Source organism: Rhineura floridana, chromosome 12, assembly GCF_030035675.1.
Source record: "Rhineura floridana isolate rRhiFlo1 chromosome 12, rRhiFlo1.hap2, whole genome shotgun sequence".
NCBI lineage: Eukaryota > Metazoa > Chordata > Lepidosauria > Squamata > Rhineuridae > Rhineura > Rhineura floridana.
Genome location: NC_084491.1, coordinates 29,247,983 through 29,264,848, shown reverse-complemented (window position 1 = coordinate 29,264,848; position 16,866 = coordinate 29,247,983). Strand labels below are relative to the sequence as shown.

The window sequence follows — 16,866 nt, the reverse complement described above, 5'->3', positions numbered from 1 at the left end:
TATTGTTTTGGAAAGTGTGCAAACTGAATCAAATGTCTCCTCCGTCCTGAGCCTATGGCTAAGGGAAGGGCATAGCTCAGTAGTATAGCACAAGCTTTGAATGCAGAAGGTCCCAGGTTCAGTCCTCGGCATCTTCAGGCTACAAGCATATGCCTGGCTAGCTTTGACCTCTGCACACCTCTTTTGAAGGAGCCACTCTCCTGCTCTTGAGTCCTCTCCCTCCTGCTTCCACCTGGGCTCCACGCCTGGAGACATTATACTTCCAAGTACCAATTGCTGGAAACTTCAGGAGGGGAAAGTATTGTTGCACTCAGGTTCTGCTTGTGGGCTTCCCAGGAGGCATCTGGTTGGCCACTGTAAGAACAGAATGCTGGACTAGATGGGCCAGTGGCCTGATCTAGCAGGCTCTTCTTATGTTCTTATCTTCCATGTTCACCTCCTCTCCTGTCTCCTACCTTACTTTTGTCACACCCTTCCTTCTTAAGACCTAGGACCACTGACTCCACCTCTGTCTGACCCTTCCTCTTCCTTCCTCCATCTCTGTTCCCCTGCTAGCTCACTAGGACCTCTCCTGCTCTGGCCACTCCTCCCGTGTCAACTTCCTCTCAGGTCTCACCACCCTGGGTCTCTCGCTCACCCCCATTCCTGGACACATCCTTGGAACTGCACAGGGCCTATGCTTTACATGCTTTCAAGATGAGCTGCTATCAAATTGTAGTTAAACCTGAAGATGAGAATCTCCCATTCTTCCAGGTGGTCTTTGGGAATGTTGTTAACAGACATGACTACAATTCTTTGCAGCCGTTTCTGTATTCCTTGATTTATCCCTTTCAGAGCTGCCAGTATAACTAACTTCTCTGTTGTCAGATGCAAACTCTTCCTTGCTCTAATTACTGGTTCATCATTGTCCATAAAGGAGAACATCTGCTGGTAACTCCCACAGCAGCTGTCTTCTTAGGGCTTTGCTTCCTCCCCAGAGTGCTCCTTTTTGAGCTGGGGGCAGGGAGGGGGAAAGGAGGAAGGCTGCTACATATTCTCAGACATGCCGTCATTGAAACTTGCTGTATTCAGGTACAAAGCTTGCCATGCCGTTTAGTTCATATTATCAGGCATGGAGGAGAGATATACATGTCACACTCACATCCTCTCCACATAGATTCCAATGAAGGTGAGGAACGATTTTGGAGGAGTCTGCCTTCTGCTCCAGTCCGCATTCCCCTCTTCTGTGTAACTTCTGAGCTGGCACAGAGGAAAACATCCTCCATTCCAACACAGGGTCAAGAGCATAAGAAAAGCCCTACTGGATCAGGCCAAAGGCCCATCCAGTTCAGCCTCCTGTTCTCACAGTGGCCAACTAGGTGCTCATGGGAAGCCCTCAAGCAGAGCCTGACTTGCAACAGCTCTCTCCTTACCTGTGATTCCCAGCAACAACTGGTATTCAGAGGCATACTGGCTAGTAGCCATTGATAGCCTTATCCTCCATGAAACTGTCTAATCCTCTTTTAAAGACATCCTAATTGGTGGCCATCGCTACATGGGATGGAGAAGGAACTTCTTTGGTCTGCTTTCTGCAGCCAACCAACCTAATTTGATGCTCCTGAAGTTGCTTGCAGCTGGGAATGCCACTCCCTGCTCTGGATTACGACCTTCTCTGGATTTTGCATTGCAGTTTCAATGCAAAAGAAGTGCACACAAAAACACCTATTTTACTGTTAAAATCTGTATTTTAGGAAAGGCTCATTGAAGAATACATGTAGAGGGAAATGTTTATAATAATGCATAAGATAATGCATAGAATTTAAATGTGAACTTTTCATACATTCTTTCAAAAAATCTGCACAAAACAAGACAGAGCAGGCCTATGGCTAAGTGCCAGAAAAAAATGAAATGGTATGAAAAGTGAATGTCTCAAGGGTCCACTTGAAACAATTTATAAAGCCCCTCCAACACATTGCAAATCAGAGAACCTTTCTTTAGGGGCAACCTGAACTGGGTCTCCAGTCACAAGGGGAGGTAGAATTCTATGCCCCTTCCCTGAATGTTCAGCTTTCATTTTTAAAAAAGGAATTAAATATTTAGTCACTCTTTTTTGCCCAGATAAATGGGAAGGCCTGCAGGTAGTATTCTACCCAAGTGCTCAGTAAGAGGTAAACTTGCTCCCACCTTCCAGTGTTGTAACCAGTGAGTACAATTGCATACAGATGATTGAATCCCTTTGGCACTTTATTTTTAAATTGTATAACATTTCACTCTAGTTTATTAATATATTCATAAAATTATAGTTTATCATCATGCAGCTACAGTTTGCATGACCCTCAACAGGTGGTGCTGCAAACTACAGACTTATGAGACTTGCTAAGCCAGTGGAAGAGGGAGACAGGAGTAAAGGGAAGGGGTGGGAAGCTTTAGTGAAGGAGGGAGATGGAGATGGAGGCAGGCAGGATTAAAGAGAGGGAGTGGAAAGCTTTAGTGAGGGGTAAGGGAAGGGGTAAGTGGCAAGGAGGGTTGGTGGGGGTAGGCAGGGTTGGCGAGCGAAGCGAGCATGGGTGCTGCCCCTAGTTAATATGTAATGCAATTAAACAACTAAAGGTTCAACTGCATGGTCCCTGGGAGGGCATCCTAGGAGCCACAGGATAGATCAGCTTGACTTTTCCATTGTTGCAGACAGAGATCCATACCATGACACTTTTATTAGTAAGACTTTCCTCCAGGGACATCAAGGGGGCATACATGGTTCCCCACCCCAATTTGTGTCTAAACAACACTGTGGTGTAGATTAGGCTGAGAGGTAGTGACTGGCTGAAGTTCACCCAGTAAGCTTCATAGCTGAGTGAGGATTTGCACCTAGGTCTCCCCAGTCCTAGTTTGCCATTCTAACCACTACACCAAACTGGATCTCAATGAACAAGACTGGATTCCTGCACTCTATGTGGCGCCTCCCTTGCACTTGATCCAGAAAGTGCAGTTAGTGCATAATGCTGCAGCATGGTTGCTGAGAGGAGTGAGATCCTTTCAGCATATAACGCCTCTGCTCAGAGTATCTGCACTGGCTGCTAATTTGTTATCAGGCCAAGTTCAAAGTGCTACTATTAGTATAGAAAGCCCTTAATAGCTTGGGACCGGTTTACTTACAGGATCACCTTATCCACTCGACTGCTTCAATCTATGGAACTAGCACTGTTACAAATGCCACAGAATACTTGTTCTGCACTTGTATGAAATTGATCTTTTAGTGTGATGCCACCTACACTTTGGAACTCCCTGCCTGTTAATATCAGGCAGGCACCTTCACTGTACTCTTTTTTTGTGCCTGCTTAAAACATTTTTGTTTAGGCAAGCCTATCCAAACATTTAGAATCCTGACATGTGTTTTAATCTGCATCTTTATTGGAATTGTTTTTATGAGGTTTTACTGTTTTTCGCTTGCTGTTTGCCTCCCTGGGCTCCTTTTGGGAGGAAGGGCAGGATATACATTTAATAAGTAAACAATCACTTTTTGCTCATTGTTTTTAATTATCTTTTGAATGTTTTTAAGAACCTGTTTTTAACAGTCTCTTATTAATAATTTTAATGCTTTATTTATTTATTTTTGTAAACTGTTTAGAGGTTTTACTACAATCAAGTGGAATATAAATGTGTGAAATCAATTTTTTTTTCAAAAAAGGCTTGAATATGAATCTGTGCAAACGTTTCCTCTGTTTTGACATGTCCTCTGGTGGTGCTAAGGAGGCATGTCTGACCCTTACTATTAGGTGCCCAATGTCAGTCCTGGAGTAGGTTCATGGTTCATGGAGATACTTATACAGCATCTGACAAAATGGATTGCCAAGTGTGTTTAATTAAAACACATAGTTCCTAGTCACCCACCCTGGCATTTGCAGGGCATATCTCATTTCGACTCTTGCAAAGTGAGGCCTTTGCAACCTGACAACAAGCTAGTTGGAAGGATCTCAGGGTCTTTCCCATGTCGTCTGGTAGCAGGCTTATCAGCAGATTGCTTTACACTCCCAGGAAGAGAAGAGATGCAGGGAGGCTAGTTATTGTGCCCCGTACAAGACTCGCCTTTAACTTAATCACCCAAAATGGGACTTTCTGCACAATTAGGTGCTCAGTCCCTGAAGCTTTCTGTAATCGTGCTGATAGGAACTAATTAACTTTTGCTTTTCATTTCATGGATTTGAGCTTCTCATTTACTCTTCCCATTTGCGGGTTTAAGGGAAGGTGGAGCAGCAGGAGAAGCATTTTTGTCACCTGTGAGGTGACAAAGAGAAGGCCAAGGGTGTGGGCAGGTTTCATTTTGTGTTTTGTTTTGAACCTAGGGAAGTTCAGCTGGGAAGTTCAGATGGCAAATGGGGGTGAGGTGGGTGAGCACTGGGTTTTAGCCATCCATTCAGACCCGTTTTAGAATCATAGAATAGTAGAGTTGGACGGGGCCTGTAAGGCTGTTGAGTTCAACTCCCTGTCAATGCAGGAATCCAAGTGAAAACATAGCTGACAGGTGTCTGTCCAGCTGCCTCTTGAATTCCTCCAGTGCTGGAGAGCCCACCACCTCCCTCAGTAATTGGTTCCATTGTCATACCTCTGTAACAGTTATGAAGTTTTTCCTGAGGTTCAGCCAGCATCTGGCTTCCTGTAAATTGGACCCATTCTTCTGTGTCCTGCACTCTGGGATGATCGAGAAGAGATTATGGCCCTCCTCTGTGTGACAGCCTTCAAGTACTTGAAGAGTGCTATCCAATCTCCCCTCGGTCTTCTCAAAGCTAAACATGCCCATTTCTTTCAGTCTCTCCCCATAGGGTTTTGTTTCCAAGAACCAAGACCACAGGGCAGGGGTGGGGAACCTTTCTTGGACTGAGAAACGCATTTCCTTCTGGGCAATATTCTAGGGGCCGGGTGCTGGTAGTGAGCAGGGCCATAGGCAAAAGTGGGCAGAACAACAAAGAAAGATTTAACCTTTGTAGGGTAGGCTAGTTTTGACATGCACTCGTGCACATCTCTCTGTCCTCCTTCTGGGCAAGCAAGAGGCATCATCAGAGGTCAAAGGCATTTTCCAGCCAGGCTAAAACACTCAAGGAGGGTATGAAGATGGGCCAGTGAGGCGAGTCCTGGCCTGGGGAGAGTCCCAAGGATCAGATATAGAGCCCGGGAGGGCTGCATTTGTCCCCCACCCCACCTGGGGTTTCCCCCGCTTGCCACAGGATTAGGGTTTCCAACACGGTACTCCCTTGGCACCCACCCTTCCTGATTTCTTTATTTTTAATTTGGTGGGTTGCTTTGCTTTGCTTTTTTTACCTTGGCAACATCTCAGGGAAGTGGGGAATGTGTGGTAATGACTATTCCAGATTTAAGCAGGCTCTCCTGATCCTAGCAAGGACAAGGATAGTGGCCTTCCAAGCACAAAACACACTTCTCTCATGAGCGCATGGAATGCAAGGCCAAAAATAAAAGCAAAGTCACTGGATTAATTATTAAAGGAAGAAGCAGAGAGAGAGAGAGAGCTGATTTACTTCCATACACACCCCAGTCACCCAGCAGGGGGGAGAAGCTGAAATGGCTAGTCAGCATCTGTTGGAGGCGTGAAGATAAATGAGTGAAGAAAGGAGATAAATGCATACAAATTGAGCTCACATCTGTACTGTTAATGCATCTCTTTTGAAAAGCTTGTGTCATCAGTTGGAGTGTGAAGCCCCACTGTTAAACCCCACCGCCACCATCCGCCCTTCCATTTTGGACTTTTAATTATACACTCTGCAGCATTCCGGATCTTGCAGTCCTCACTTCCCTCTGCACTGTCAGGCCAGGTCTTCCACAAGCCTTTTGTGCGTGGTCAGAAACATAGCCTGAAACTACCGTGAGATTGCCATGATATCAGCTGATGGGCAGGAGACCTGCCTCAGCTGCACAAACAAGTGCTTGCAGACAAAACAGGATTTAGCCCCTGCTTGTCAGCTGACAAGCGGGGGCTAAACCCTGCTCAGTTTGGCTGTGCCCATCTGTTCCCTGCTGGGACTAGGCACGGTGGACAAGGCAAGCAGAAAGAAGGATGCCTTTTGTGAGTATCGGCAGAGGGAGGGAGAAGCCCCGCCCCCACTGCTTTTGCTTGCAAAAGGCTCCTTTCTTTCTCCCCCCCATCACTTTTGCAATCCCAGCACAAAAGATTTTGACAGGTGGGCAGGACAATCTGGCTGTCAAATATGTGTCACAATAATGAGATTACGTGGCTGACCTGTGGATTGCTCTGCTCCCTTGTCAAAGTTGGGCTGCAGGGTTTCCCTTTTCCAAAAGTTTCAGACAACAAGAAAGGAACCTTGCTTGAACTGTGTAACTCATGCACCACAACATCTTCAGACAATCCCGTGCATGTCTGACTTACAAGTAAGTTCCATTGAACATAAGAGCAGCCCTGATGAATCAGACCAAAGGCTCATCTAATGTAGCAGCTTGTTCCCCACAGTGGCCAACCAGAGGCCTCTGTGAAGACCCCAAGCAGGACATGAAGGCAATAGCCAATGGAGGCTGCTCCATTAGGGCAAGTGGAACACTGCCCCACCAGCTCCAGTCTTCCTTCTGTCAGCTCCCACTTGCTGCCACCTGCCTCTTAGCTTTCTCTCTGTAGTCTTAGTGTTGCCCCTTGTGAAACTCAGCAGGGTGAGAATAGAGGCAACACTAGAATTAGTCAGCTGCAGCTATCATTGGCTCTGGTGACATTTACTCTTGGTCCCCCTACCTTCCACTCTGCCATTCCCAATGAGCACTAGCCATCCCTGGCAATAGCCCTCACTTGCTCCCAGTAGCTAGTATGCAAGTGGCTAGTGCTTCTGAAACTAGAGATCATATAGAACCATCATGGTTAGCAGCCGGTGATAGTAGACATATGAAATTCAAACATGAATTGTTTGAGTACAATGGGACTTACTCCCAGGTAAGTGTATATACTTTATATATTAACATGTAATGGATGCTGCTGTTTCCTCTGTGTTTATTTATTTATTATTATTTGATTTATATCCTGCCCTTTCTCCCAGCAGAAGCCCAGGGCAGCAAACTAAAGCACTAAAAACACTTCAAAACATCATAAAAACAGACTTTAAAATACATTAAAACAAAACATTTTTTTAAAAAAAGGTTAAAAACATATTGTTTAAAAAAAATGGTTTAAAAACATATTAAAAAGCAATTCCAACACAGACACAGACTGGGATAAGGTCTCAATTTAAAAGGCTTTTTGAAAGAGGAAGGTCTTCAACAGGCACTGAAAAGATAACAGAGTTGGCACCTGTCTAATATTTAAGGGTAGGGGATTCCACAGGGTAGGTGCCGCCACATGAAAGTCCGTTTCCTACGTTGTGCAGAACGGACCTCCTGATAAGAGCCACCCTGGGCTCCTGCTGGGAGGAAGGGCGGGATATAAATCAAATAATGAATAAATGAATAAATAAAATGGTGTCTGCAGGAGGCCTTCACCTGCAGAGCGCAGTGATAGATTGGGTATACAAGGGATAAGATGGTCTTTCAGGTATCCTGGTCCCAAGCTGTATGTGTTGTATTCCTCGTCCCCCCCCCTTACTAGCTTTGGTAATCTGCTTGGGGTTTTTTTTGTAAATATGTATTTTTCTTCTTCTCTGGTTTGTTATAATTTAATTAAAAAATAAAAAAGAATGCCTTTTGCTTATCTGGATGGTGGATAAAGAGGAGTGTGTGAATATATTTACAAAGGCAAAACTTGCACGTGTTGCTCCGCCTACTTATTCCTCTGGTCTCACCTGCTACTGGCATGTGGCCTTCAGATGGTCCCCCAGAAGGGAATGCAACTCTGGGGTTGACAAGGGTTCCCCATCCTCTAGCCTATAGCCCCTAGCCCAAACAGGGCCAGCCCTAGAATAAATGATGCCCTAGGTGGGGAGTGTGTTCTGTACCTCTTCCCAGGGTCCGTTTTGCAGTGTTGCCGTGTTGTGTGGCTTCCCCAGGGCTGCAAAACCTAGCAGTATTAACAGACTCTGCTCTGCTCCCAGGCTTTCCCAATAATACTCATGGAAAAAGCACAGAGATTCTTTTCCTTCCTTTGCTGCTTTGCTTTCCGGACTATTTATTATTTTCAAAGACCAAAATACAAAGAAAAGTTGCCAGTAAAGAAATAAATGCTTACACTCAAATCTGACCTCTTACATCTCACAGCTGATTATGATGATGGCTGTTATTTATTTTGCTTATAGTATTTGTAGCACTTAGGGCTTGGTAATGTCACCACAACAGAAAGCTGCATTCTGCTGATTTTTATCTGGAACAAATGACGTCAAGCTGGAATCTGAATAGGAAATGTACTTTAAAAGCTAATTGATGGAAATTTATATTGCAGTTAGTACCCAAGCAACCTGTAAAGGGGGGGATGCAAAGAGAGAAGAAACAAAGATTGTTGTTGTTGGCTTTTGCTTCTTTTTTTCTTTCATCCTAGCTCACAGCAGACATTGCCATTAACTAGGGACATGCAAATCTGTCAATTTCAGTTTCTCTTTTTTCCAGTCTTAAACTCAGTTTTCCACATTTTCATATCAGTTTGCTAATTTTTTTTGTTTACAAGTTTTCATAAAAATTCATCAGTATTTTAGTACAAATTTCTCCTAATACACACGTTTGTATGCAATTTTGCATTGCCGCCCTGGACTCCTGCTGGGAGGAAGGGCGGGATATAAATCAAATAATAAAGAAATGGATAAATATAAATAAATAAATGTTGCCTCATATATACATTTTTGCAAAGTAATTTTCCCTAATATAGTGCAATTGTGTATGTTATTTTAGCAAATTATGCAATTTTATGCACATTTCATCCTGGCATAGGCATTTTTATACACACAACTTGACTGGAGAACTACATGGCAAAATTCAGAGAAACACCAATTTTGAGAGATGTCTGGGTTTCAGGAATTAGGCAGGTTTGCATTTAAATGTCAACTTAATTGAATCTCCCCCCCATCCCTTCACGCAGCAAACACTGAGCCACTGGGCTCAGCTTGGCACCCCCTTCAACTAGGTGCCCAGGATGACTGCCCAGCTTGCCAATCCCTAAGGCCAATCATGCACCCAGGTTCTAACTTGTGGTCCACGCTTTATATGACAGTTGCATATATATAACTGTTACACTGGTAGTACCTGCAGCGTCCGTATAGCTAAAAACAACAGATGTCTGTAGCTAACCACCTGGGATCCTCCGTTGGAACACTCTGGTACATGAACATGGGTGTTTTAAGGACATATCTATCATTCACACTAACTGAGAAATGCAAAGTATAGGAAGCTGGCAGAATTTATGCCAGTTTTAAGTTAAGCTGGTACAAGTTACCCCTATTCCAAACTCCTTTCAGGAGCAGAGCTACTGCCCGCTGAGCCAGCCTGAACTTGTCAGAAGGAAAGCAAGCCTTTCCAATAGAGTTTGACTTACACCACCTTTTTTGCCAGCATAAATTCCACCAGATTGCCAGGTCATGTGACTGAGGTGAACATGTTACTTTGGGTACCAGGCATAATTGCACCATGTCCTCTTGTTCTCTCCTTCCCTATTTTTTTTATCCAGTATGACAAATGTTTCCTAGAGATGAGTAAACTGAACCTCATCAGCGGATACTTATATACACAGATTGATAGTTTATTTTGAAATTAATTTAAAATGTTAAAATGTCCATATTGTTGAAATGAATTATTCATTTGCACTCTCACCTTATGTTATAACATGAATTATCATAAGACTGGTGTTGTAATGATGTATTGATATGCAGTTTTGCTCTTTGAGAACATTTATGTGGATAAACAGCATACAAATTGAAACAGCAGTAGCAGTAGCAGCAGCAGCAGCAGCAGTAGTAGCAGTAGTAGCAGCAGCAGCAGCAGCAGCAGTAGTAGCAGTAGCAGCAGCGGCAGCAGCAGTAGCAGCAGCAGCAGCAGCAGCAGCAGCAGTAGTAGTAGTAGTAGCAGCAGCAGCAGCAGTAGCAGTAGCAGTACATTTTACTGGAGATTCAGATGCCGCCATGGTACTTTTGGCTTCTTCCACCCACTTCCTCTTGATCTAATCTCTCATACACTGTCAGTTCCTCCCTCTCTCTCTCCAACTACCTCGTGTGGCAAGATGCCAGATGGTGCCCCATTAGGCCCCATTTGCTTATTTTTTTTGGCAAACAGCCATTTAATTCAAGTGCTGAGTTGACAGCTTGTCCTCAAAGACATTTTCACATTGCAATGTTTCAAATGCCAGCTTGGCTTTCTGGTGTAATGTTATTTCAACTGCCTTAAAGGAATAACATTCCTTTTGATTAAATAAAAAAGAGGGGGGGGGAGCCCAGGGGAATTGAGCTGTGTTTTTTGCTGTCGACAAATCTGAGCACAAGAACTAGCAGACCTTGGACTGTACACCACACTTTAAGAAAGATGCAGACAAACTGAAATAGGTTCAGAGGAGGGCAACAAGGATGATCAGGGGAGTGGAAACAAAGCCCTATGAGGAGAGACTGAAAGAACTAAGCATGTTTAGCCTTGAGACGAGAAGACCGAGGGGAGATATGATAGCACTCTTCAAGTACCTGAAAGGGTTGTCACATAGAGGAGGGCCAGGATTTCTTCTCAATTGTCCCAGAGTGTGGGATATGGCATAGTGGGTTCAAGTTACAGGAAGCCAGATTTTGGCTGAACATGAGGAAAAACCTCCTAATTGTTAGAGCAGTACCACAATTGAACCAATTGCCGGGGGGGGGGGGCTCTCCAACATTGGAAGCAAATGGACAAGCCACCTGTCAAGTATGTTTTTACTTGGACTCCTGCATTGAGGCCCCTAGATTTTTCCAGGCACTTTGGGCCTGGCTATTAGCAGTGATTTAAAGGATGCATGTGTCAGTATCAGCCAGGATTGCAACCAGGAGCTGCTGGAATCCACTGTAGGGGTGTTGTGAGCATTCAAGCACCAAGTGCTCATGTGAATGAGGATCCCTGCTTAAATGCTTGAGGACAGAATTAATGTAAGCAAGACAATGCTCATTTCTATCCTGCAATCTGCTTCTGCTGCAAGCATCATGAGCCCTGCTTTCTCATACAAATGTGCAGGTTAACTTATTGAGTCTCTATTGTGATATAATGTAACATTCCTCTGTCCTTTTATTTTTGATTCCTATGGAACACAGACTGGCTCCAGGTTAGACTACTGCAATGTGTTGTTCGTGGGGCTGCCTTTGATGACAATTTGGAAACTTCAGCTAGTGCAGAATGCAGCAGCTAAATTGTTGACTGGAATGAGAAGGTGTGAACATAAAACACCAGTTCTAGCACCGCCTGCCAATTTGTTTCTGAGCCCAATTCAAAATGCTGGTTTTGATCTTTGAAGCCTTATATGGCTTGGGGTAGGGATGGGGGGGAATTCAATTCAGTTCACATTTAAAGCCAAGTCTATCAAATCCGCACCTCCTGAAACAATATGAGAACTGAAACAGTCATCCTTCAGAATTCACACCTCTCTGAATTTTGCAATGCAGTTCTCCAACCTACCAATGTTTACCAAAAATGCTTATGTTAGGAGGAAAGGCACACAAAAATGTATATATAAGTGAAAATTCATACAAAAATGCACTATATTCTAGATAATTTCTTGCTAAAATATGTACATTTGTCAAAACTACATACAAAAATGTGTTTATTAGGAGAAATCCACACTAAATTGCTGATTAATTTTCATTCATTTCAAATTGCTGCGGAAATGTGAACTGAATTTAAGACTGAAACTGAAAGAAACTGAAAGAAGGTGAAATTGACAGATCTGCCCAACCCTAGCTGTACCTAAAAGGCTGCCTTCCCCATAGGAACGTGCCCAGAGCCTGAGATTGTCAACTGATACCTTTCTCTGCATGCCACCTCCAAGGGAGGTCCAGAAGGTGAAGATGAGTAAACAGGTCTTTTCTGTAGTAGCCCCCATTTATGTAATGTTCTCTGTAGGAAAGAATGCTTGGTGCCAAATCTGTCATCATTTCAGCACCAGGCAAAGGCATTTTTTGTTTTCCCAGGCATTTGGGCAGCACCAATGATATATTATTGTACTGTTCAATCTGTTGTTAATCATGTTTATGTGATTTTATTATCAGGAGTGCACTCTCAACTCTTCCTTGTTCCCCCTTTGCATGCCCAGCTTTAATTTAAGCTGTGGCTATTAAGGAAGTTTCTTGAATTCAAGCCATGACTGCAAACAGTCCTGCTGAAAACAGGTTTTGTATTTAGTGGTGACACTGAATGCACACCCCCATCTCTGGCAGGGATTGGCTCCATTCTGGAACTCCTGAGTGGAACCAATCCCAGCAGCTCTTGGTGCCAAATTTAAAAGACATTGCATGCAAGCCCTGCTTGCAGAGGAACAACTGGGATTCCTTTGTAAGGCTCCCAGTTGCTCCTGTTCAGACTGTCATGTCATGGCAGGTGTGGGGAAGGTGGCCGTGGCTGGGGAAAACAGCCTCCCAGGCTAAAGTAGGACCCCTGGCAGGCCTTATTTGACCCACAGGCTGGAGCTTCCCCATCCCTGATACAGAGGGAGACATAATGCTGTACTCCATAATAAAGTAAACTTTGAGATTTAGACAAACGTCTGGTAGGAGAGTAAACTGGTGGGTTTTTTCCTGCTGTCCTGGCCAACCCCATTGGATTCGGACTCAGACACTGGTGTGCTTTTCCCCATTATGTTTAATGTGAAATCTCAGTTTAGAGCATTTCATAGATACAGATTATACAGGACTCTGCGTTTCTATGCAGCATAACTAGGCATTACTACTCAAGCTAAGACATTGTTGCAGCAATTAGACATGCCCCCTGGGACCTTTAAATAGGTTTGGGGCAAGATTTCTATTTGTGTGGGGAAGGTTTCTCTGAAGAGGACTGCATGAGCAAGCAAGCACGCCTCTGAACAGCTTGAAAAGATGGTGCTGTCTGTGAGCACCAGCGCATCTGCCGGCACATCTTTGGTGATGGCAGTGGTGGCACTTCATCCAGATCCTCTCCTGACACCACCTCTGGTTGATCCTCCAACTCCTCCTCCTCAGGAGTAGGCATGAGTGGCAGCTTGGGCAACAAGGCAGGGCTGAAAGGCAGAACAAGGGTTGGCTCATTGTCAGACAGTACCTTTTTAGTTGTAACCGGAATTAAGGGGGCGGAGCCGTCACTGTCTAAATTGCTGAAGCCTTCTCTTGTTGCCACCCTCCTGACACTGCTGTCCACTGGGCCCTTCTCCAGGATCCCATTCCCTCTCCTCCATCTGATCACTCCATGGGGCCCATGTCACTTGTTGGCTTATGATGAGGGTACATTGGTCATTTTGGCGATCTGACTGATTTTTAAATACAATTAACTTGATCCAATAATCATAAGATAAGTCTGGAAGTTTGTCCCAGAAAAATAAACATCTATGCATGTGGATAAAAGTGCAGCAAAGAGAATCTTGGAAAGCTGTGACTGGGGCTGCCTACACATCATACATTTAAAGCACTTTTCAAGCATGTCGGTCCCAAACGAATCCCAGGAACTGTCGTTTACAGCTCACAGAGCTGCCATTCCCAGCACCAGGATTCTTTGGGGAAACTCATGTGCATTAAACATATGGTGTGTGTGCAGCCTGGGTCTTTGCTTTCCACCATCTCAAGCAGGATTCTTTCCTAGGGATGGATGGATCAGCCTATTTCTGTTCTGTCTCAGTTTCACAACCATAGGTCTGTTTCATCCTGTTTTTTTGTGGGTTGCTTATAAAAACGCACCAAAAGAATGACATTTAAATTGTACGTACTTGTCCTTTAAGTACACAGTTTATACAAACAGCAGTTTCAGTGTAAAATGTGCATTCTGTGCACATTTTTAACTGGATGGATTGCAAAATTAGGAGAAGCACCTAATCCGATTGACAGCTGCTTTCTGATCCACACATAAGTCTGGCAGCAGCAAATCAGTGCTCTTTGTTTTAAAATGCAGACCAAATGAATTTCTCCTCCCACTCATATCTCTCCCAGACTTCTTGCCCGAGACCTTTTTATCAGGAAAGGCTGGGAATTGAACCTGGCATGTTCTGCATGTAACAATACCTATGCTACCACTGAGCTGCGGCCTCGCCCAGTTTATTTCGGGTATTGCGTTTTTAAATGTGAAAATCCTGCATTTCTGTCCTCTCCTTTTTGTACACACACACATGCTTCTTAGATAATAAATAACAGTTGGTGGCTATCTGCTACATTGCCAGAAACATCAGGTTATATAACTAGATCAAGAAAGAGTCAATTAAAAGAGGACTTGTTCAGTTAGCAGAGATGGATGAACTTCCTGGGATAGCTTAGCTGGAATCAGCATTACAGATGGTTTCAACCCCAGGAGATAGTTTAGCAAAATCTTCTATCGCTGACATATTCCAGTTCCACATTGTCTGCAGATTCAGCCATCTGCAGCCAAGCAAAGGGTGTTTGTCATGGCAAAATGTCCCTGGTGGAAGAATCTCAAAGATGTTGACCACATGAGGAAGAAATGCCAATGTTTTAGAAGAGCATGCATGCCCAAGGGTCCTATAGGACCCTTGGGTACATCAGATGTACTATTTTGAAAGATCTGTTCCATTCTGTTCACTTTGTTAATTTGCATCAACTATAGGCTCATGCAAACGTCTTCTTTTTACGTCAGTTTAAGAGCAATAGCTAAACATTAAAATGTCAGCACAATTGCATCTACAACACAGGTGATGCCTTTCAGCAACTTATTTCTTCGTTTCTCAGCTGCTTCCCCCCCCCCATTTTTTGTTTGGTTTGCTGTTGCTTCTCAGCATGAAGGGTGATTTACATGCTCACATGGGGTTGTCCCATTTTATTTGCAAAACAACTCAGTAGGTGCAAAAAGAAATGGGTAGCCTGAGGACATCCAGTGAATTTCCTGCTGAAGAGGATTTGAACCCGGATCTCTCTGCTGTATGCCCAGAACTATCCATTGCTCCATGTACGTTAATGTGGGGTATTCCTGTATGGAGGCTGCCTGCACCATTTAGAATCCTGTGCCAATCAGGGTTCTAAATCGCCTGGGGAGCCTCCACAAGAAAGGCTGGCTCCCTGCTGCAGACATGCAGTGAGAGCTCATCTTCCCAATGATGGAAAAAGATGAGAGGGAATGCCCGGATGGGGTTTGCTATTATCAAATAATTGTGAGAAGCAGGAAGCCTTTCCCAGAGGGCTAATGCCTAAATAAAAGCTGCTTTTTGAGGGTTACTCAAAACGCTATTGTAATGAAGACTTCTTCATATGTCAAGGCTCTAAGGCATGGTCAGAGGGCTCCTGGTGCATTCACTTTGCTGCAGCTAAGCAAGTCTGGGTCTGGTTAGTGCCTGGATGGGAGACTGCTGGGGAGCCCCTAAATGTGCCATTATCCAGTTCCACAAAAGAAGAAAGGTGGAATATGAATGCGCTAGATAAAATAAAATAAATAAAGGGCGAGTAATTTGTGTGCAGTGACTCACCATGCTGAACCAGCAGTTTTATGCTGACCTATGGTTTCGAACAAATCTATGATTGACTGGCTGGCTGAGCCAGCAGTTTTGAGCCATCTCTGTCTCTGCAAGCCACCAAAAATAAACTCCGTGTTTGGTGGCATGGAGAAATTCGCTGGAGGCGCCTCCGCCCAGTAGTGTTTTATACAAGTGCAACGTTGCAACTTATTCATGCATATCAGGCCTCAGTAGCGGCCTCAATCAGGCTTTTATCCCTTAACAGAGTTTTGTTTTGTCTTGTCATCTCCTGCCCTGTACAGCACCTGGTCCATAAAAGAGGATTCTGGTTTATATGGCAGTGCATTTTAGCACAGCCGGGCAATCTCATTGTTTTTGCTTTCTGCAGGTGGGCCAAAAAAGGACACATTATCAAGGAAGCATCAGGTGACTCCTATGAGACCATTGTTGACCATACCTACTTTTTTGAACCAGTCTCCTGCGAGGTGACGAATGCTTTGGGCAGTACTAACATCAGCAGGACAGTTGATGTCTACTGTAAGTATGGCTCAGCTGCTGAACTATCAGGGGCGTTGTCTGATAGAATTAATGCCTTCCATTGGCTATATCATGGAGGATAAGGATGCAGCTTTTGAAGGCTTCTTAAGGGAATTAGATATTCAGACACGCACATGTAAGGCCAGTGACATCCAAGGTGAAAAAAGGAGGCCAGAGAAAGAACCGATATACTGTTGTGTAGCTGTCCAGCTACAGTTTTGGTTAACGCTACCTAGACGAGTTGACTTTTTGGGCTAAAGTGAAGAAAGTAGTGGCCAGTATAGTGGCAAGTGACCATAAGTCAAGAGCATTGCATGGGACACATGCAACCCTCTACACCTTGATCCAGTTTCATCTACCAAGACTACTCAGTCTGTTGAGCCAGGGTGTAGAAAGTCAACACAGTACTGGAGAGGCCGGCAGAACCAAGCATAGCTTGGCAATGCCTTCCTTCATGGTGCCTCAAGCTTTGAACTGCATGTGCTTCCCATTCTGCAGGTTGGCTGCTTTAAGCTAGACTGTGACAGCCATTCAGACCGATAGCTTGAGGCTCTGTCATAACCCTAGAGACCCACAGTTTTGAGCTGTAAAACCCATGCCTTAGCCATCATATCTGAATGATTTACTCCAGGAGTGGGGACCCTCTGTCCTGTGGGCCAGTCTTGGCCCACCAGGGGATCCAATTTGGCCTGCTAGGCCATTCCCTCCCCAACATAACCACCTGTCAATCAGCTGATGTCACTGGCTGACATCTGATTTTTTGGGAGGTGCAGGGCTCAATGCTACTTCACCAGCACTGCAGGGAATGCACGAGTGAAACAGACTCCTGCAGAGAGCAGGAC

At 44.4% G+C, this 16,866-nt stretch overlaps 1 protein-coding gene across 4 annotated transcripts in view; it reads left to right on the top strand.

Annotated features, from left to right (window-relative positions):
* Positions 1–16,866, top strand: part of KIRREL3 (kirre like nephrin family adhesion molecule 3) — a 973,594-nt gene that overhangs the window by 851,331 nt on the left and 105,397 nt on the right. For all 4 annotated transcript variants that reach the window (XM_061592926.1, XM_061592928.1, XM_061592927.1 and 1 more), the window contains one exon: positions 15,876–16,024. In XM_061592926.1, the coding sequence (XP_061448910.1) occupies positions 15,876–16,024 (149 nt within the window). The remainder of the gene's footprint in view (positions 1–15,875; positions 16,025–16,866) is intronic.